The 22,524-nt window shown below is 41.4% G+C and overlaps 1 protein-coding gene across 14 annotated transcripts in view; it reads right to left on the bottom strand.

Annotated features, from left to right (window-relative positions):
• Positions 1–22,524, bottom strand: part of SMYD3 (SET and MYND domain containing 3) — a 345,088-nt gene that overhangs the window by 54,988 nt on the left and 267,576 nt on the right. For all 14 annotated transcript variants that reach the window (XM_088666492.1, XM_035108332.3, XM_035108337.3 and 11 more), the window contains 3 exons: positions 19,026–19,093; positions 17,674–17,776; positions 12,877–12,987 (listed from right to left, as the gene is read on the bottom strand). In XM_088666492.1, coding sequence (XP_088522618.1) covers positions 12,877–12,987; positions 17,674–17,776; positions 19,026–19,093 — 282 coding nt within the window. The remainder of the gene's footprint in view (positions 1–12,876; positions 12,988–17,673; positions 17,777–19,025; positions 19,094–22,524) is intronic.

The raw sequence follows: 22,524 nt of genomic DNA on the forward strand, positions 1-22,524 counted from the left end.
GATCTGCTTGCAGGCTTTCGAGACACATCCAGTTTTTTATTTCTTTTTATTAAATCCGTATTAATTAATGAACTCAGTTTCTCCAGTTCCTAATGACTGCTTTCTTCCTGATACTTGCCTATACCTAGCCATAAAAAGCAGGGAGGGAGAACACCTACCCCAGGCAATGCAGAGGATTTCACTGTCACTAAGAGCTCGGATATGCAGAGATGCTGAGATTGCTGGGCCACAAGCAATTTGGAGGTCTAGGTTCTGCTGATGCGTTTAATAGAGCCAGTGCAGCACTTTAATTACCATGAAGCACTCGGAGCTCAGCAAATCATTACATACTATTCTCTGCTGTAAATAATGACCACTGTTGGTAGATGTTCCTCCAGTCTTTAAATGACAGTGCCTAAAACAGTTTGCATGCAAATGAGTTCTTGAATCATCCAATTTCCTGAACCTTTCCATTTATTAATTATTAATCTGTTTCCACCATTATGACTGAACCTGCTGTCTAATGACAAGCTTGTTGCTCCTGAGGTATACTTGGGGCTTCAGAGCTCTTTACTAACCCTTGTACTGCCTGCTTTTGCATCCCCCCCTCCCTTTGCTCATCATAACCTACCAAGACACCGATTCTATTATAGATATTACAGTAGGTCACTGGTATCTATATTTGGTTTTTACCCCCCTACCCCCTTTGACACACATTTTATAGTTAAAGGCTGGGAGCATCAAATCCCTTTCCCAACACAGGCTAAATTTAAAGTGTCAAGTTCAATTCAAATTTAAGGAACTCAATTTTGCAAGCTGCATTATCAGCCATTACCCACATTTCATAACCGGGGGACAGAATTTGAGAGGCATCGAAAGCAAGCAGTGAAAAGTATCCAAGGCAGAACACTATGGAGTATGCACACTTTCAGAACATACTTTCACTCACACTCACTGCTAACCTGCAGAAGACGCATCTGAACAAAGAAGAGTATACCTCTCATAAGCTGCAAGACATAACATCTACCACAAAATGTTACAAAGGTGTAGGCCTTTTCAAGCACCTTGTGTAATTTGATGTATAAATGAAGGACAATTTAGAAGTGGCCTTTTTTCAAAGTTTCACAGAGAGTCCTCTTTGAGTCCTCACCCACAGGACCTGTGACCATTTAAGACACATTGGACTGTAAACTTACCCCAGCTCTCCCACAATTTGTGTGACATACTTGATGCAAGATTGCAAAGCACATGGCAAACCCAGAGTATTTTAATTTTCTTCACTGTATAATTTAAAATGCTACACTTAAAAAGAATTTGTCTGCTGACTTCAAAATGTATCTAATTCTGCTACTGCACATGCACACACCAGCGCCCCTAATTTTAGTACATTTGCACATACCCCATCATTCTTCCTTAACAAATAAACCTACAGATGGGAACAGATTATAAAACTGTAAAAATAAATTCATTGTTCATTGTTTTAATATTCATTTTTAAGCAACATTCACAGCAATCTGAGCAGACTATTGAGCTGTTCTATTGTGTAAGCTGTGTTCAGCTAATCAGCCAAACCAGGAAAATGCTAACTATGTATTTCTCACTGTTCTAATAACCTTTATGTAATTGAGTCATATCTCAAGTCTGATACTTCTACCAAAATATTTACATAGCCAAATGGGTTGTATTTCATTCTGAATAGCGCTGCAGCTCGACCATGCTTTGTTTCCCCTTTAGATTAAAGCTCATCATTTTCACACTACCTTCCATACATGACTTCCCATGTTAATTAGCTAAGTACATGGCGGGAGCTCAGCTTACTCATTTTTCTCCTCCAAATAAATAAGTGGTTGTTGATTCACATTGTTACAATAGACGCTGAGCCAGCAGGTGTCCTTCAGGCAGGATTTTTAACAAGTAAAAAGTCAGCATCACATTATGATCTGGTCAAGGCATGAGTCACACTTATGCCTGGATATGGGAGTGGAACATACAACACATAAAGCGGTAACATTTGGATTTTACTTGACAAACCTGTTTCATCTGGAATTTGACTTCCTGTGTATCACAAGTGGACATCAGCCCAAAGATGCTGAGAGAAGCAGTTCTTGGAATGAACTCTTAGCTGTCCTAAAATGATGCTTATGCTGTGACTATTACATTTCCCGAATACTTGCAAGTTCTCAGTTATATAATCACCATGGCCCAGGGTTTTAGTGAAAACTGAGACTACAATGTGCCTCAAAGGTTAAATGAAAGAAGAATTCTGAAATTTCCAGGTTTTTTTTTTTTCTCTCTCTCTCTCTCTCTCTCTCTGTGTGTGTGTGTGTTCTGAAGCTAGCTGCTTGATCTCTTTGTGTCCGCATCTATAATTGCTAAGTGGTGAGAATAACCTTTTCCATTTATAAATGAAGTGTTGCTACAAGCTATAAATACTAATCTGCTGCTGTATGTGGCATGACCAGATCATAATATCATAATATCTCTCTTCAATTTCGTATTCCTTCCAGAAATGGAAAACTGTGGACAAGGTCATAAAGAATTTTAAAGAACCTAACAAAGAGAAACGTGGAGGAAATAGAGGAATAGAGGAAAACAATAGAATGGGGAAAACCAGAGATCTGTTCAAGAAAATTGTACATTTCGTACAAAGATTACCATAATCAAGGACAAAAGTGGTAAGGACCTAACAGAAGCAGAAGACATCAAGAAGAGGTGGCAAGAATACACAGAGGAATTATACCAGAAAGATATGGAGGTCTTGTACACCCCAGGTAGTGTGGTTGCTGACCTTGAGCCAGACATCTTGGAGAGTGAAGTCAAATGGGCCTTAGAAAGCACTGCTAATAACAAGGCCAGTGGAAGTGATGATATTCCAGCTGAACTATTTAAAATTTTAAAAGATGATGCTGTTAAGGTGCTACACCCAATATGCCAGCAAGTTTGGAAAACTCAGCAATGGCCAGAGGATTGGAGAAGATCAGTCTACATCCCAATTCCAAAGAAGGGCAGTGCCAAAGAATGCTCCAACTACCGCTCATTTCACACGCTAGCAAGGTTATGCTTAAAATTCTACAAGGCAGGCTTAGGCAGTATGTGGACCGAGAACTCCCAGAAGTGCAAGCTGGATTTCGAAAGGGCAGAGGAACCAGAGACCAAATAGCAAACATGCGCTGGATTATGGAGAAAGCTAGAGAGTTCCAGGAAAACATCTACTTCTGTTTCATTGACTATGCAAAATCCTTTGACTGTGTCGACCACAGCAAACTATGGCAAGTTCTTAAAGAAATGGGAGTGCCTGATCACCTCATCTGTCTCCTGAGAAATCTCTATGTGGGACAAGAAGCTACAGTTAGAACTGGATATGGAACAACTGAGTGGTTCAAAATTGGGAAAGGAGTACGACAAGGCTGTATATTGTCTCCCTGCTTATTTAACTTATATGCAGAATTCATCATGCGAAAGGCTGGACTAGATGAATCCCAAGCCGGAATTAAGATTGCCGGAAGAAATATCAACAACCTCAGATATGCAGATGACACAACCTTGATGGTAGAAAGCGAGGAGGAATTAAAGAACCTTTTAATGAGGGTGAAAGAGGAGAGCGCAAAATATGGTCTGAAGCTCAACATCAAAAAAACCAAGATCATGGCCACTGGTCCCATCACCTCCTGGCAAATAGAAGGGGAAGAAATGGAGGCAGTGAGAGATTTTACTTTCTTGGGCTCCTTGATCACTGCAGATGGTGACAGCAGTCACAAAATTAAAAGACGCCTGCTTCTTGGGAGAAAAGCAATGACAAACCTAGACAGCATCTTAAAAAGCAGAGACATCACCTTGCCGACAAAGGTCCGTATAGTTAAAGCTATGGTTTTCCCAGTAGTGATGTATGGAAGTGAGAGCTGGACCATAAAGAAGGCTGATCGCCGAAGAATTGATGCTTTTGAATTATGGTGCTGGAGGAGACTCTTGAGAGTCCCATGGACTGCAAGAAGATCAAACCTATCCATTCTGAAGGAAATCAGCCCTGAGTGCTCCCTGGAAGGACAGAACGTGAAGCTGAGGCTCCAATACTTTGGCCACCTCATGAGAAGAGAAGAATCCTTGGAAAAGACCCTGATGTTGGGAAAGATTGAGGGCACTAGGAGAAGGGGACGACAGAGGACAAGATGGTTGGATAGTGTTCTCGAAGCTACGAACATGAGTTTGACCAAACTGCGGGAGGCAGTGCAAGACAGGAGTGCCTGGCGTGCTATGGTCCATGGGGTCACGAAGAGTCGGACACGACTAAAGACTAAACAACAACAACAACAAAGAGGAGTGGGGGATAGCCAGTTGCTGAGGACCTACTTTCTTTTGACTCCTAATTCCTTTTCCTGTGAAACATCAATGTTTAGTGACCATGTGAAGGGAGAAGGACCATGTGAAGGGCTTCAGCACAAACCTAATTAATCAGAAGAAACAAATGGAACATATATATAAAAGGTGTGCATATGATAGGTAGGGTTGCCAGACTCAATAGTGGACAGGACTTCTGTGCCTTTAATTGCCCTGCTCTCTTTTGAGTCTGGAAACCTTAAATAGAAACCAGCAGACCCTTTGTTTAATTTCCAAGCAAAGGGTCTTCTGGTTTCTCTTTAAGGTTTCCAGACTCAAAAGAGAGCAGGGCAATTAAAGGCACAGAAGTCCTGTCCTCTATTGAGTCTGGCAACCCTAATGATAGGCTTTTGACAGCTATTCATGGTAGGATTAGCCATATTGACTACAGGATGTGTAGTCTGATTTGTAGTTAAAATTATATTTTCTATGATAGACATTTCTATGGTATATTATAGATTTTATGAAATCATTTATAGTGCATTATTAATTTTTGTTCATGTTCAGGATGTGTAGAGTATCACAATCTGCCATCAGTCCTGTACATGTGTTTCTGGAAGTTTGGTTTCTCTGAAATCAATGAGGCTTACTTACTTATGCCAACTTGCACAGAAAAGCTGCTTTGTACAGAGGAAGACGATTCGTCCATCTAGGTCAGTACTGTCTCAGCACTGACAAATGTCTCTCCTGGGTTTCTGCTAGACGTCTTTCCCAGCCCTTTCCAGTCCTACCTGGATATTTTGAGAGATTGAACCTGAGGCCTTTTGCATGCAGTGGATGTTCTCTAAAACTGAGCTACAGCCAGTGCTGTAATTCTAGCATAATGAACTATTGCTACATTTTGGCATAATGGACATCCCAAGCTAGGATATGATAAAGTGTTAGGGCTTGTTTCCACTGCCCAGCCACCAAATTCCAGTCAAGCCACTGGTCTGAGTCTCACAGGTCTCATGAAGGCCTGATGAAGGTATTTTGGCTGCTACATGGGACAATGGAGATTTTGTGCTTCTTTTGAGACACTAATTTTGTGGAAATAGCTGATGCTATCTGATGTAGATTCGTATGCATTTATTCCCTCGCAAGGCTATAGACAGAAAACAAAACAACAAAGCTGTAAAGTAATTGTGTGATGGAATTGGCCCCAAATAGTTAACATTTTGTCCTTCTCTTGGAAGAGAAAAAAGTCTGCTTAAATTATCTACCAAAAGGTTTACATTTCTTTCTAGGCTCCTGGCTTTGTGAGTAATGAGATTCTGTTCCTCTCAGATGACTACAAGACTGGACTCTCAGGAGAGTGTTGCATTCCAATCCTGTTTCAGCAATTCAACATACTAAGCCTGCCAAATTGTCATGCCATATTAATGCCAGTTTCCCCTTTCCAGTAGTCTCTGAATCTACATTTCTGGCAGACTTCTCAGAGTTCCCATTCATTTGTGTGAACTCTGCTTTATTTTCTGTGACCCCATGGCATCACAACCCACTTCGACATGTTCATAAATATTATGAACAGCTCCCTCAGAGAAAAGAGCCGTACAGCAACCAAGAAAGGTAAATAACCACTGGGGTCTCAGTCTCATTTGTCAAAGCCTGCCATTCGGTCTGAACTCAATGCTGACCAGGGTAAATCCTAGAAACCGGAAGCTGAAGGGGCAAGCTGGCCATTAAAACCAGAACTTAGACATGATTCCTGGGCTTTTAGTGACATTTCAGACTAAAATACAATACAGTGGTACCTCTACTTACAAATAACTCTACTTACGAATTTTTCTACTTACAAATGGAGCTCCGTCCGCCATCTTGGAAGCGGTTTAGATAGGATTTTTTCTACTTACAAATTTTTAGATGGGGTTGCTTCGACTTACAATTTTTTTTCTCCCAATGCATTCCTATGGGATTCGACTTACAAATTATTTCAACTTACAAATGTGTGTTTGGAATGCATTAAATTCGTAAGTAGAGGTACCACTGTATTGCATCTACCCTTGGCTACTCTGAAATACAAAGAAGGCAATGAGGCCTCTTGAAATTTAACAACAAAACTAACTTGGCTGTCCGCAACAGCCATGTCACCACAGAATTACTGCCCCTGTTGAGATACAACAGCTGCCCACTATTTGTAATTTCTGGAAAGGATTGAAGACATTTCTGTTTTGATAAGTTTTTACAGCTGGGTGGAAAGGTGGGTTAGGCCGAGAGGCCTCTATTGGCCCAAGGTCGTCCAGTGAGCTTCATGGGCAAGTGAGAATTTGAAACCTCGTCTCCCAGGTCCTGGTCTGACACGCTAACCTCTACACAGCACTGGCTCTCAATCCATCTCTCAGTCATAGGGCCTAAGATGGTTGATGATGGGGAATTGCTCCCTTAGCTACTTGGATCCCAAACTGTTTAGGGCTTTGGACACCAGTACTAACACCCTGAATTGGGATCAGTAGCCCAATGTGGGGCACATGCCCCACAGGGGGGCAATTTGATTTTAAGGGGAGCAATTCAAGAATGTGATATTAACAGTGAATGGTCTTTTAGGCTTCCTCTACGTGAATAGGAGTTCACTCTTTTAATAATAATAATAATAATAATAATAATAATAATAATAATAATAATAATACCAGTGGTGGAGCTTCATGCTCCGGCACCGGGGGCGGGGCTGGCACCCGTTCTGGGGGCAGCGTGTGCCTCCCGGAGGGGCGGGGTGCATGTTCTGGGGGCGGGGCATGCATTCTGGAGGCGGGGCGCGCCTCCTGGAGGGCCATGGCGTGCCACCCAGAGGGCTGTGGCACGCCTCCCGGGGGGCACGATGCGCGTTCCGGGGGTGTGGCACGCCTCATGGAGGGGCATGGCACACGTTCCGGGGGCGGGGTGCGTGTCTTGGGGGCGGGGCGGGCGCCCACGATGGCGCCCCTTGGAGCTCGCCGCTTGGGGCAGCCCGCTCCTACTGCCCCTATCTTCTTACGCCCCTGAATATGGCATGGGGAGTGGGGGGCATCAGAATTTTAGAGATGCTTAGGTGGCCAAAAAGGGGTTGGGAACCACTGTTCTAAATCTTCAGTGCCTTGACCAGCTTCTGAGCAGTCCCTGTTTAAAATATTTGCCACTCATATAATGTAATCTTAACACTGCAAATTAATGCACTAATTCAAGATAGATCAATGCTAGGGTTTCAGCTTATGAGCATGCATTTCCCCCCCTACATCATAAAATATTACCTGTAGCAGTGTATGTACCAAACAATACCACAAACCAAGGATACTGCAGGAGCAAAAGCTGATTGCTAGCAAGTACAGAGCTTCTGTTAGTTTTCAGTTTTGGATACAGAAGTAATAACCTTAAAGATATGGCTGAAGTGGGTGACACTAAAGCTGTAATCTATACATTTCCTACTAATATAGGCTCTCAAAGAAAACCATGTGCAGAATTTTGCATCGCTCACAGGAGACTACTGTGCTTTATTAATTCTGCACTCGTGAACTAGACTGCCAGACATTACAAAATGTGACAGGTCTTTTTCTTTTTTTTACACATATGAGTTTGTTGATATAGTGGCTCATTATCTCAAATAGGAATAGCAGATATTCAAGGGGTAGATTTCTAAATTGATGCTGATGACTTATACATTCTATGAAAGACGATACCATAATTTTCTCTGTGGAGGTAATGCTTGTAGAATGTAGGCATTTAATACTTACCTGAAGACAAAACAAAGTATTCCTTTGCCAGCTTAGCATTTGTAATTTTTTCCTAATGCTATTTGTAAGGTACGTTAGCAGAGAAAGTTCTAGGGAAAAAGAAACCTCCTGTAGAATTTCTCTCCAGCTGCAGTGCTACGAAGGCAAAATATGACAACCTACTATTTAACGTATGAGATTTTATGGGGCGCGCTGCTGGATGGACAGACTAATAATTACAAAAATATTTTTAAAACATTAGATTTAACCTGAAATTTCTGGGCTGGTAAAATGTAAACCAAGTAAACAGAGAACTTACCCAAACATGTGGGAGGTGCTGTTAAATCTAGCATTTTAATTTTATGAGCATCATTGCAGCGGTGTTGGTTTTGCTTTAATTTTACTATAAAAGGATAACTGATACAGAAATTCAGCAGCAGTACTTTTTGGTAGGAGACATTCTTAAAATGCTAAGCAAATATATGAAAATTCCAGGGGGAAGGGAAACTGTTTCAGAAAAAAAGGTCTGTTCTCACCTCACCCCACTGGCATAGGTTCCTGTGACCAGATTAGGCCATTGTGTTTGGTGTAACTATGTGACAACTACTGCCACTGAAAGTGAGTGACACATGGGGTCCTTTGGATATAGATGGCAACAGCCACCTTCTGTTCCATCAGGGAAAAGGGTAGGGTATAAATAAATACATAAAACAACAGCAGCAGCATAATAGCTGTCCCATACAGGGATCAAACCTGCAACCTTGGCATTATCAGCACCACGCTCTAACCAACTGAGCTATCCACCTGAGTGGATATTCCACTATGCTGCATGCAGGGAGTTGGACGAGATGATTCTCAGGATCCCTTCCAATTCTACAATTCTATGGACACCAGGCCCCAAGCAAGAATTTGGGGCAAGTGGCACAGATTGAAGTACATTCCCTATCATCTGCACCATTCTGCATGTTTTCAAACATCCCTATGCAACAATAAGAACTGTGCAGTGCTTATTGGATCACACCACTTGCTTTCAACGGTAATTGTAAGGATGAACAAATCATCCTTTCTCCTGTCCATGCCAGCTTCATATATCTTCATTCATAACTCTGTTCCCTCCCATTTTCACATACATCAACTGCCACAGTTTCCAGGGCCCCACACTCTGCAGAGTATAGGGCAGCTGCTGCTTCCTTCCTTCAGAAGCACAGGCTGCACACCTTTCCTGTCTTCCCATCAGACCAAGGAAGCCCTGCTCATCGTGGGGGAAAGCAGGCAATTCCCTACCAGTTCCTTATCCTCCCTTGCTCTGCATCCTGCCCTTTCCATGACTCCTTGTGAGGTGAAGAGACTAGAAACTTGCAGCTTCTCGTCAGCCCATCCGTACCCATCTGCAGCCCATTTGGGCTGTTTCTTAGTTGGACTAGTTGTGGGAGCAGTCAATGAGGCAGGGGTGCTTACCTGATCTCCCATCGCTGGCAATGTCGTGACTTATTGAGAGGCAAAGGGACAAGACAGCAGTTATGTTGGATTCTTGGAGGTTTTTACACAGAGGCTGGATGGCCATCTGTCATGGATGCTTTAGCTGAGATTCCTGCATTGCCGGGGGCTGGACCAGATGACCCTTGGGTTCCTTCCAACTCTAAGATTCTATGTTGCCATGACCCAAATGTACTGCCACAGCTAATTTGATGTTTCTGCTGGGGTGTTTGCACTGCACTGACTGAGCCCCTCCCCCGTCTTAGTAAGCTCCAGTGTCACCAGTGATGGGACATTGGGTAAGCACTGCTGTCTCATCACCTCCTTGCTAGTGGCTAGTTGTGAGCAAATAGCTGGTCTTGCATCTTCTCCCTATATCTGCTAATGGGATTTGAAAATCTGCATGAAACTCTAAACTTCCATTAGTTCCTACTAGATTTTTCAGACGCAGCATTTATGTCATGGGAAAGATCACACAAAATTTGGATATTATCAGAGAAGGAACCACCAGGAAAATTGAATTAAGTGCTGTCTGAACGCAACCCCGGTGGGACTTGCTAAGTGAGCATGCCTCAGATTGTGCTGCAAACACAGCTATAGCTAAATAAGCTATGGTGCTCTCAGGTTAATCACTTTGCACCAATAATTATATATTAAAATACTTAATCAAACAATATTGTACTTTAACATAGATTGCTTGCACAAAACTCCTCCAAAATATGCCTTGGGTAGTAATTACACGTGAAACAAATAAAAAAGCACTAATCATCTTCTGATAATTATCAGAAAACAGCTGTGATAGGAAATTAGTTACAAACTGATTTTTCAATAGCCACAAGTGTGCACTCACTCATACAATTATTCAGCACAAGGACTGGCCAGGAGCCAGTGAAGGACGAAAATAAATCTGTTATCAGTGTAAAGAAGAGAGTTCAGGCCCAACATATTGCATACTGAGAGAATAACTGACAGCTTTATGAAATCCATGGCCTATGGAGTAACAGTTTGTAAAAAAGAAATCACTGTAATTGTATCAATACAGCTCAGTAGTTGCACACAGAGGGAAAAACCAAGATGAACACAAGGGAGTTAGGTCTGACCATAGATTTTAAAAGCCAGGGAAAAAAACTGTAAAGGGATTCTTCCTGGAGGGGAAATATATATAGGTTGCAGCATTTTACCAGGAATTCCTGTATGATGTCAATATTCTTTGGTTGAGTAAATTCATGTTATAGGAATAAATTCACAGAGATAATAGGGGTTGCCTTTAAGGATGGATTACTGCAATGTGCTCTGGGTGGGGCTGCCCTTGAACCTAGTTTAAAAGCTTGCAGTGGGTGCAGAATGGAGTCGCCAGGCTGCCGAGTGGAGAGCCTGGCTATATGTACACAACACTTGTACTGACAGGTCTACACTGGCTGCCAGTTTGCTACCAAGTGACATTTAAGGTCTTGTTATCCTATATAATAAAGTCCCTGTGTCTCTGCGTCCAGTCCCTGTGTCCGCGCTAGTGCGCATGTGCCCCACGGACACAGGGACTGGACGAAGAGGTGGGACGTACACACACACACGCGTTCTCTCCCCCCCTCAACCCTCTGCCTCCCGCCCCCCTGCAGCAGCGGACCAAGATGGTGGCATCGGGCTCCGGGGCCACGGCGGCGGGAGCCCGGTCCCGCCGCCGCCGCGGCCCCGGAGCCCGATGCCGCCATCTTGGTCCACCGCCTCCGCCTCCTGACAACCCTACCTGGCCCGTGGGAGGAGCGGCGGGGCCGCGGCCTTCCCTCTCTGCACTCGGCTGCGGGACACGACGGGAGAGCGCTTTGTTTAATTGCGTTTCCGGCGCGCCCCGTGGCCGAGCGCAGAAAGGGAGGGAAGGCTGCGGCCCCGTCGCACCTCTAGCGCCCGTTTTCTTAACGGGCTGAATGAGACTAGTTAATATATAAAGCCCTAAACAACTTGAGGTCAGGTTATCAGAAGGAACATCTTCTTCCATATAGACCCGCTAGGTCACTAAGACCTTTTGAGGATGCCTATTAATTGTGCCACAACATTATGGAATGTTTTCCCCTCTGCTATATGACAGACATTGCCATGGTTTTGCCAATGGTGGATGCACAGACATTTCTTGACCACTGAGGTGTATTTTTATTGTCTCTGGATTCTGCTGCCGATGTTTCAATATGCTATTTTACTGTGCTATTCTACCAAGAAGCATATGGCTGTTGGGTTGTGGGGTTCTTTTTTTACAGTTGTATACAACCTTGAGATTTTGACTTGAAATGAAAAGCAGTCTAGGAATGATTTTAAAATTTAAAAAATAGTTACCAAATGAAAAACAGAAGAACTTCAGATTAGAACTCGTCTGAGGGACTAATGACAGTACTGGGCATGTGGCCCTTAATTTTCTCTTGATAAAGCAGCATTACCAAAGCCTGCAAGATAGCTTGCAAGGGAATTTATCACTAGACCAATTAAATCTTCTTCTGTAAAGAGAGAGAGAAGAAAAGCAACTAAAGTGGAACCGTAAGCCTATGCAGAAGAGTCTATAGGAAGAATTAGAGCACTGTTTACTTTTCATTAGTGGAAAATATACCTTGTGACAAGACTTAATGAATGTAATGTGAGTAACTCCAAGGGCTGGGGTTCCAAATATGTGGATTTCATTTCATTTCTTTCTTTCTTTTTAAAATGCTATTTATTAGATATTTCATTGGTTATTCATATACATATTCAGTCCTTTCTTTTCTTTTCTTTTACATATACTGTGCACATATATAGACCAGACACTTGTATTTCTTCACAAGTGACTTCCCACCACCTCATTGTGGCTTTGTCTGTTATTCTTTCTCTCTCACTGCTCTATCTAGTTACTCTACTGAAATCGCCTAGTAGTGCTATATTTTCATTACTACAATCCAATAATCTTTCCTGCAGTAATTTGTAAAATTCTACCTTACTTTCAATTTGGGGCGTAGATTCCTATTACAATTATTTTCTCTCTTTCATATACTGTATTATTTGCACTCCTATAATTCTGCATTTTTCATCCTTAAATAATGATTTCAGATCTAACTTTGGATTAGTATAAATTACAATTCCTCTTTTTATGGATATGTTGGACGAAATAAAATCTGTTCATTTCTTTATTTCTTAAAGGCGATAAGAAACACCAGCCCCTGAAAGTCAGCAGAAGAGTCCACCCATAGTCTCATCCTTTGAACTGATACTTATTTATTACTATTCTTTCATTCATATGGGTATTTTTTCAGAATAAAAGCAGATACAAGGACAAGGGCCATTTGCAGTTAGACCCCAAGGGTACCATCAGAAAGGAAGGAAACTGTGTATTTATTGCGCTGCCCAGAGGTGGGCTCAGACACCTCACCTTGCTTTGTGAATGGCACATAAGGCAGTCACATTCAAAACAATATTGGCGCTTCAGGTGCTGCTGGCGATCAGGAGTAGCCATCATTGTTTCAATATAGCTGATGGTGAGCTGCAGACAACAAAGCAGGGAAAATACTGTGGTAATTTGACAAAAGACTGCATATTATCCGCTGCTAAAATAGGAAGGATCCTAAGTTTAAAGTATAATGCAATCATCTATGAATGACAACAGACACATCCATGAATGACAACCTAACCTACCACACAGGTTCAGTTGTGAGAATAAAATGGGAGGAATCCCACTGTTACTTTCCCTGCCCATAGAAGAAATGCTTGATGCAAATATCATGGACTAGATCCATTTGGCTCTTACTCTGGCTCTGGCACATGGAGGAGGTACAAAGCTTTTACTTCTGCTTTTAAATAAACCCCAGTTTAGTGTTATGTCTGAACCTTAAATTCTGGTTTTAACTATGGTGACTAAAACAAGCCAATTAGGTAGACTAAATTCTGATGTTGGTTTGTTTCAATAAGCCATAGCTAAGACTAACCACAGGTAAGACAGTAGAGGTCTGGACTAATTATCTGTTTGAATTTATTCAGTCAGACATCGTGGCAGTAACCTCACAGGATATAACATGGAAGGCCAAGTCTACTGTGATAAGGACCAGATGGAACCCCTGTCTTCAATGGATAACAACTACTGGACCAGAAGACATTCAGTGGAAATTAAAGACATTGTGCCCGTGGCTGAGGACAACTGTTTGAACCCTTCCAATGGATTATGGATGAGGGAGGGGGTAGGAAGGGAAAGGGAAAATGGTACGGGAAATTAAACATTGGAAGGAGAGAATATAATGTATGTAAAAATTCTCGTACTTCAATAAAAATCTTTTTTAAAAAAGACTAACCACAGGTTGTCTGAGTTTGGATAAACCCTGGACCCTAGGGTTACGTTACCTTTGGGTAACCCATTACTTTTTTTTTTACTTTTACTTTTTACTTTTTTTTTACTTTTTTTTTTTTTTTTTTTTTTTGGGTAACCCATTACTTTTGGGTTGCGATCACGGCAAACCCAGAAGTGTATTCTTCCAGGTTTCGCAGCGCAAGCAGAGCCTCTACTTGCGGATTTTTCAGGATATGTACGGACCCCTGGAACAAATAACATTCGTATCCAGAGGGTCCACTGTATTGCAAAACAGTTAATTAACAAGAGAAGCAAAAGCTTCTGGGAGGGGGAGGGTATGAGCCTGGCACTTATTCACATGATAACCTAGTTTATCATTACATTCACAAAATGCTCGTTTACAAAGCTATTGGACTACCAACTTTACTGTACACTTGTGAAACATGGACCACTTATAAATGCCATCTCCAACTCCTTGAAAGATTCCATCAACGGTGTCTCTGAAAATTTTAACACATCACTTGGGAAAATAGGTGAACTAATGCCAGTGTACTGGAAGAAGCAAAGATCACCAGTGTCAAAGCAATGATTCTTCCAACATCAACTTCGTTGGACAGGTCATGTTGTCTTCCAAAGCAACTACTCTATTCCCAACTTAAAAATGGAAAGCGAAATACCAGTGACCAACAAAAGAGGTTTAAAGAAGCTCTCAAGGCAAATCTACAAAATGTAGTATAACACTGATAACTGGGAAACACTGGCCTGTGAGTGCTTCAACTGGAGAACAGCCTTTACCAAAGGTGTGGTGGACTTTGAAGAAGCACAAACTCAGGGCAAAAAGGAGATATGAGCTAAGAGGAAGGCACGTTTGGCAAACCCTCATCATGATCAACTCCTGCCCAGAAACCTATGTCCCCACTATGGAAGGACATGTGGATCCAGAATCATACTCCACAATCATTTACAGACTCACTGTTAAGACCATTTGTCTTCCATGAAAATGGTCTTAACAGTGAGTCTGTAAGTGACTCTTACTCAGCTCCGAGTGATCGCCAAAGAAGAAAGAAGTCTTCTGAATAGCAGCCATAGATTCTGCAGCCATAGATTCAAGGATGCTTAACAACTCATTAACTGCTTTAAAGGGGGCACACCGTGCTTCATTCATCATTTTTATTCTTACTCAAAGCTTATTTTGGTGGCATTCTAACCTGTATGAGTTATTTTTTGGTAGCAATCAAAAGCATAAGAGGTATCCGATTATATTTTTGATGGTGCGTACATTAATGTGCTCAGGAAGCTGTATCATCCATAATCCATCCATAAAACATCTTGGGATTCCTTAATACATTATTAATTTGTAAAGTATTATTCACTGTGTTACCAAAAAGGAAATATCTACTCATAGAAAATACTGTTCTCCCAGTCCCAGCTGCAGGTTTTATTCTTTTTTTAAAAAAAACCAGCATTTTTTCTCGTTAGTGGAGGGTTAATCAAAGGTGGTTGGATGGTGAACTTACTCTGCAAGACTGTCTGTTCTGATAACTGAAAAAGAGTATTCGTTTAAAGATATGAAATGTGACAAGCATTGGCTAATAGGCTTTAATTCAGTGCAGATAGGTTTGAAATACCTGCGCCTAGTGCTCTAGTTATTATATGAATACTATATGCTGAACATGAAGATTTATAGAGTGCATAGAATTAGATAGCCACCCCAAGGGAGCAGCAGAATTGGTTTGAGCAGAGCCAAGGCTGAATGGCAATTCAAATGTAAGTGAAACATTGAGATTGCTTAACTCGGAGTTACAGATCTTTAGAAAAGGAGCCAACTAAATATTTGACTTCTTTTAAATGTAGCAAGAAGTTGAATTTATGCCTAATGGCAGGCAGGCCATTAGGGCTTTCTGCTTTTTGTTCCCAACTTTATATTTTTGTTCCTTTTTCCTCTCTCTAAACACAGAAAGAGTTAAAACACTTGGAGCCTGACATAGCAGAAAAATGAAAACCTCTAACAAGGTTGAGGTGTTATAATTGCTTCTGAGTGACTAGGATCAGATTTGAGACTCAAGTAGCCTTGTAATTAGAAGCAGACAGACTGTCAATAACTACAGCTGTTCTATAGTGGTTTCAGTCTTCCTTATATTAAACCCAGTTATATATGGGCCAGAAAGGGGCCCTATTGCTTCATCACAGAACAAGAATGTTAAGCTTGTCTTCTTGTCCTTGCTGATTCTGCCTTTACCAGTACTGCTGTGACTTCCAGGAGATTCCCTTTAACTAACTGTGTGATTGTAGGCATGTCTACTCAAGAGTTCAATGGGACTTATTCTCAGGTAAGCGGGTGAAGGATTGCAGACTAAGAGGGCTGCATTGGATGGAACCACAGGAGAAAATAACTCAGAAAAAGGTCCATCTTGTGACTTTGACCACAGAGGTTTGGGTAATTTTGCCTAGTCATTAAAGTCATTAAATTCGATGGCATCTTCCAAAGACTGGATTTAGAGACTCTTAGCAAGTTTACAGATAAGGACAGAAAGGCAGTGTGTCATTGAGAAGTTTGGTTTCATGGACAATCTGTATGTGCCTTGGGACTACCGTATATGTCTAATTTGTGTGTGATTTGTGCAATGTGTGATTGTCCTTCAAAATGCAGGGCATTTAGCTGACTCCATTTTGAAAAGACTCTCCCTTCCCAATCCATACCTAAGGCCCCACTGAACCTAGCTGTGACTTTTCATAATTTTAAAGAGTAATAGTCCTATCCTATGCTTTAAAATCCTGTGTTCAATCTGTGCTAGTTTAATTTGGGCCCCATTGGAATTAATGTGAAAGGTTAATCCCGACTAAGTAGTGTGTAGTGTCCCACTGATTTTAGTGGGAGCTATGTGCAGCTAATTTAGTCTGGCTCCAACCTCATATTTTTACCGCAACCTTAACACCAATGCTATTTATACTTGTATCACTACTACTGAGTGGGATGTTTTAATGTACAACACAAGTCCCAATTGCAATGTTGGAATAACAACAACCAACACTGGAGTTGGACTTATCGTTGGAATAAACAATTAAAATTGTGACTCAGATAAAAGGAGCCCCATATAAACTTTGCTGAGATCCAGCATTAGATAGCAAACCCAAGAGATGAAGTCTGTGAACTCAACACCATATTATATTCAGGTAGGTAGCCGTGTTGGTTCAGATATCTGAAGAAGTGTGCATGCACACAAAAGCTTATACCCAGAACAAACTTAGTTGGTCTCTAAGGTGCTACTGGACAATTTAAATAAATAAATAAATAAATTTATTTAGACCATATTATATTTTGCAAGTAGCAATCTTCTGAGGGCATGCATTGGATATGCCCATATTTGAAAAAGAAAATGGTATGAAACATTTCTCTGATAAAGAACACAAATCATTTGGGAAGGGCCTTTCTCCAAGTCATTTTTAATAAAACTAACAAGGAAACGACCCCTGCCTTGTTACTTTTCTTGCCACTGAAAGGTTTACTGCTTCAGCATGGTTTCAATCTGACAAATGCTTATTGTTGCAATGATTTAGTGAATGCAGCATTCTACCCAGAAGTATCGTAAGTGTTTTTTATCAGGGTAAAGGCACTCAAATACAAACAAAATGAAGTGCCTAGAGGAGGAATGGAGGAAGAAGAATTCATCAAGACTGCCAGTGATTTATGAGAGGTAATGATTATGGGACCCAGACGGTGTGAAGAGAAGATTCCCTTTATCATCTTCTTCCTGATAGCTATGTGATAGGAAGAGGCATCAATATATCATCAAAGTGTTAAAGCTGGTGGCCCTGCAGTCTGGAAGTTATTTAAGGAGATGCAACTGCTGCAGGTGTCTGTGACGGAAGAGAGAACAAGCTAATTACCTCTTCACCCATCTCAATGTCTCGGATGGAGCGGAGGTGGAGCTGGGGACCCTCAAAGACTATCACGCAGTTGGGATCACAACTGTTGTTCAGCAACGACATGCTAAGGAAGGAAAACAACATCAGTTTAAAGGAAAGGGTTTCCAGGTGCAAATATGAAGTCTGGCTAGAGAAGCCTCCACTCCTCATTCCCTCCCTGGTGTCTTGAATGCTGTGTCAGCAGTATTTTAGGCCCAGTGCAAAGGGAGGAAAATGTAGTTTCGATGGCACCTGACATCCACATCAATAATTCAGGCACATTGGAAACTTACATTTCCCAGGTTCTCTTGTGCCTGGGCTGCTGCTGCTGCCGCAGTCCTGAAGACACCGAGAAGGAAGTGGGGTGCTTGGTTTACACACTGTGTGCTGGGAGACATGGAATCTATTTAAAACGCAGCCAAATACTAAAAGCTAGACAAGTTTTAATTCCAAGACAAAGTCTTGTGACGTCACCACCTTTCCCCTGGCTTTTGACACTTGAGATGTACTGTATATTGTAGGACTCACCCTATTTTTGAGACTGTAAGTTGTTTTGAACTGTTTTAAATGGCTATAACCCTTTCTGGGACAACAAGGTAAAGGGCAGACAATGATTTAAAACCATCATCATCATCATCATCACTTGTGGCCAATTGTCACTGATGGCATTTATGCCCCTTCCTACCATCACCCAATGCCAAAGAGGTGTTTGCTTCAATGTACCCAGGTAACTTTCAAGCTGCGTGCTCATTAATTTGAGTTCCCTCTAGTGGTAGAAAGAGTCTTCTTCAAATATACAATATTATGGGTTGTGTTCAACCAAGTTTTACATAGAGTAGACCAGGCATCCCCAAACTTCGGCCCCACCAGATGTTTTGGACTACAATTCCCATCTTCCCCGACCACTGGTCCTGTTAGATATAGATCATGGGAGTTGCAGGCCAAAACATCTGGAGGGCCGCAGTTTGGGGATGCCTGGAGTAGACCCAAGGAAATTAATAGACTTGGATTAGTTCTGTCTACTAAATCCAATAGGTCTACTCTGAGTATTATTAACATTGGATATAACCTTCTGTCTGATGCTCCCTTCCCAACCCTGAATGCTGGGAATTCAACAGGATCCAGTGCCATGTGGCTCAATTATCCAAGGCAGGGGGGAAGGAATTGCAGCTGTGGAATTTACCTGTGAATTGTTTTCATTTCTAAAATTTCTTGATTCATTACAGTACCTGTTCCCCCACCCCCACCCCGAAGCCTGGGACTGAGTGCATCTCTGTGCAATAGAACTAGAATCCTGGAGGTTTTGCTTATGAGTTAAGGAATGCCCACAGTACCTGGGATAAAGGCCAACACCAACATTCTGCATCTCTCCATTGCTAATGCTGAAACAGTTGCAGGTCACCTGTAAAAACAAGGTTATAATCCATGATTAGTATTACTAGAGCCATTGAGAAACTTCATATCCGAGTGAAAGAAATGTTTAAAATACAAGGCAGCAACTGCTGGGTAATTAGAGTAGGGATATTCAAGTCCAGCACAGAGGTACCCTTTCATATTACAGCATTTAAATCTGAGACACAACCTCAAAAAAATAATGAAGCCAATTAGGTACTGAAATGCCAGTGTCCTTTAAAAGGCTGCCAAAATACAAGTTTAGATATATGCTGAGACCCCATTTTCTAGTCAGCAAGAAAACACACAGACACACACAGTTTCATCCCATGGATGTTTGCAGTGTTACATTAATCAAAACTGAATCACAAAATCTGCCTACAGAGTAATTTCACATGTCTTGACAGGAAAGCTGATTTAAATGAATATACATACAGTAATAAAATGCCTTAACCCTCCCCCACAAAACACCCCACATTAATTAGTCTGTTATTTAACCCATTCATACTTCCCAACCATTTACAAAAGTCATACATCTTAATTATGTATCTCCTGCTGCTATTGGAAACATAATTCGAGACAACACTTGTGAGCTATGTTTAGTCCATTTCTTTTATAAAAGCAATTAAAGTGTTACAAAAATATTGACCTTGTTTTTCAGTAAATAAAAAATAAACAACTCTTTCTAGGTGGGAGAAAAATTGTCCCATTTCTCTGAAATACCACTTTTCCTAAGTGTCTTACAATTGTGTGGCTTCAGCATTACAGAATGATTCATGCCAAGAGTTACAAGGCTGGTTAAAGCAGCAAGGCAAATATGCCCTGGCCTATTGCTCATCATCATGTGTTTGATGCCTAAGACTGCTGCTTTGGGAAGAAGAAATATGGAGTAGAGATCTTCTGTACATGTGGAGGAAGAGAGTGGAGAAGCAACAGGCAGTGGAAAGGTTAATCAAAATCCCCTTCCCTCGATGTCTACTCTGCTCCAAATCACACATCCCTTCCAGAGTTGCCTTTCCATTGTCAAAACAGCTGTTGGGCTTTTGTTACACACACAAGCTGCCTTGAGGACTGGGCCAGGTTGTCGTCTCAGAAGGCTGTTGTCATTCTAGTGAATCCTTCATTTAGTTATTACAAGCATTTCTAGACCGCCCTTCATCTCAGTAGATCCCAGAGTGGAATACAAATTACAAACTGCACAGAATCACATTAAAAACAATCCAAACAAAGAAAACAGTTAAAACAGCAAAGCAGCCTACCTATCACAAATTAGTTCTTACAAAAAAAAGTGAAAATGCCTGAGCAAACAGTTGTAAGTCTTTCCCTTGATGCTGACAAGATAACAAGTGTGTTTCTCAGGGGAGGGTTTTACACCAATGGGGCATCACTACAGAGAGAGGCCCTTTCACATCTCAACGTATGAACACATTTCCCCAGGAATGGTTATGCAGAAAAGAACTGCCTCTGGAGGTCTTAAGGCATAGGCAGGGTAAGCTCTGAGGTCCTTGAAGTTTAGAGGTTTGCCGCGAGCAAAAGCAGATAAAGGTATGCAGTGCTTTACCCCCACAAAAAATGTTTAGGGGTACTCTCATTTTGACTCAAGAAAATCATCATTTTATAGTTCAAATTGGGAAAAATAAACACAGTTAATGGACAAAAAGTACAAAGATTCACAAAATGTTTAGGGGTATGCGTACCCCTGCGTCTCTCCAGAAAAAAGGCTCTGAGGGTATGTCTAACTCTCAGTGGCCCTTTTCTATCAAGTTTTACGTCAAGGAAGTGAATAATGTACAAATAACACACACAAAAAGAGCTTTTGAAGATAAAGCCTTTTTCGGTGAGTTTCAAGACACCTTCTGGTATAACTCCATTATATTCACACACAAGAACTAACAGGGGTCCATCGACAGCATACAGTATTTACAGATCTGGAATACATGAATAGTAAGCAGGGCCATACGAACGATAGATGCAAGCAAACCATTGAAGCTGAGTAACCCTTTGACTGACCGAATTGAGAATGTGAACTCTGTAACTCCAACTGGTATTGTAATGTCTCAAATACATGGAGGTAACTGAGAAAATGCAGGTGTTCTTAAATGTTGTTGTCATAAGTATTAAGTTCTCAGAGATTCTATGCAACTGTTCTCCGCTCTGAATCCACAAAGCTTTGGAGTAGAGTGCGGCGGAGCCACCTGATGAGAGATGCAGCTACAGAAAGGCTATTAGTGATTAACACCCACTGTGAATAAAGGGGAGGGGAACCCCACTAATTAGCAAGAAAGGCATTTCCCTTTGCAGCGTTCTTGATCTTGATATCTCCATACAACACATACACACTAATGATGGCACTGCTTTTTAAGCCTTTGCTATTTTTGCAGTCAGCCCCAGCCTTCTCAGGATGAGACGCAGCCTGCATCCGCGGGGTTCTTCTTTGTACCCACTAGGAGCTTTCCCCGCTTCCAATTTATCTAAGCGAAAGCAATCCAGGGGTGCCAACAAACCGAAGTTGGTTGATTTCATTTTAATTAATAAATAAAATAAAATGTAAAAGATCTCTCCCCCACCCACCCACCCACTATTTCATGGAATCTGCAGAAGGGGAGGAACTACAAAACAGAGAAATATAGTGGAGAAAATGAAGAAAGGATGTAGAAGCCTTGTGTTAACTTATACATACATTCTAAAGATATTTCTTCTGCCTAAAACAAAAAACGAATATACTATCATCACTATTTCTGTATTATGAGACGATTCATGTTATAAAAACTCCATGTTAAAATAGCAAATACTTGAAAGAGAAATCAGTCCACAAACAGCTCAGCAGAAGTCTTAGCTGGTTAGTTGGTTAGAGCATGGTGCTGATAAGGCCAAGGTTGCAGGTTTAATCCCATATGGGAGAGCTGCATATTCCTGCATTGCACACTTCTATGATTCTATGGGCATACTAAGCACTGACTGTTGGATAAGTCATTATCCTGTGGATTAAGTTTCTATCTGCAAAAGGGGAATAATCACCATCCTATATCCCACAAGGTTTTTGTAAAAAATTATGAAGTCATTTTCTTCCTAATATTACTGTGTATGCTTCTATTATAATACCACTAGAGATCACCTGTTTCAGAAGCAAATTATCTCAATGCAGAAAGGAAAGGAAAGTTACGCCTCTAACACTATACATGTTTTGTGAAATAATACACAGGAGCAATTAATATTAATATCTATAGCAACTACAGCATGATGGCAACAGCAGCCAGAAAAAGTGGGAGAGGCATGGCAGCATAAGATGGAACAGATGTGAAGGAGGTCTTATGCTGTAATAATTGCTATGGAGGAGGACCAGGCACAATGTACAAGTTTGCTTTGTGCCTCTGGGAGCGTTCAAAACATTTTAATAGTTGTAAGTTCATACACATGGGTGCTGTATGCAAAAGCTAGAAT

Source organism: Zootoca vivipara, chromosome 3 (assembly GCF_965207765.1).
Source record: "Zootoca vivipara chromosome 3, rZooViv2.hap1.1, whole genome shotgun sequence".
Lineage (NCBI taxonomy): Eukaryota > Metazoa > Chordata > Lepidosauria > Squamata > Lacertidae > Zootoca > Zootoca vivipara.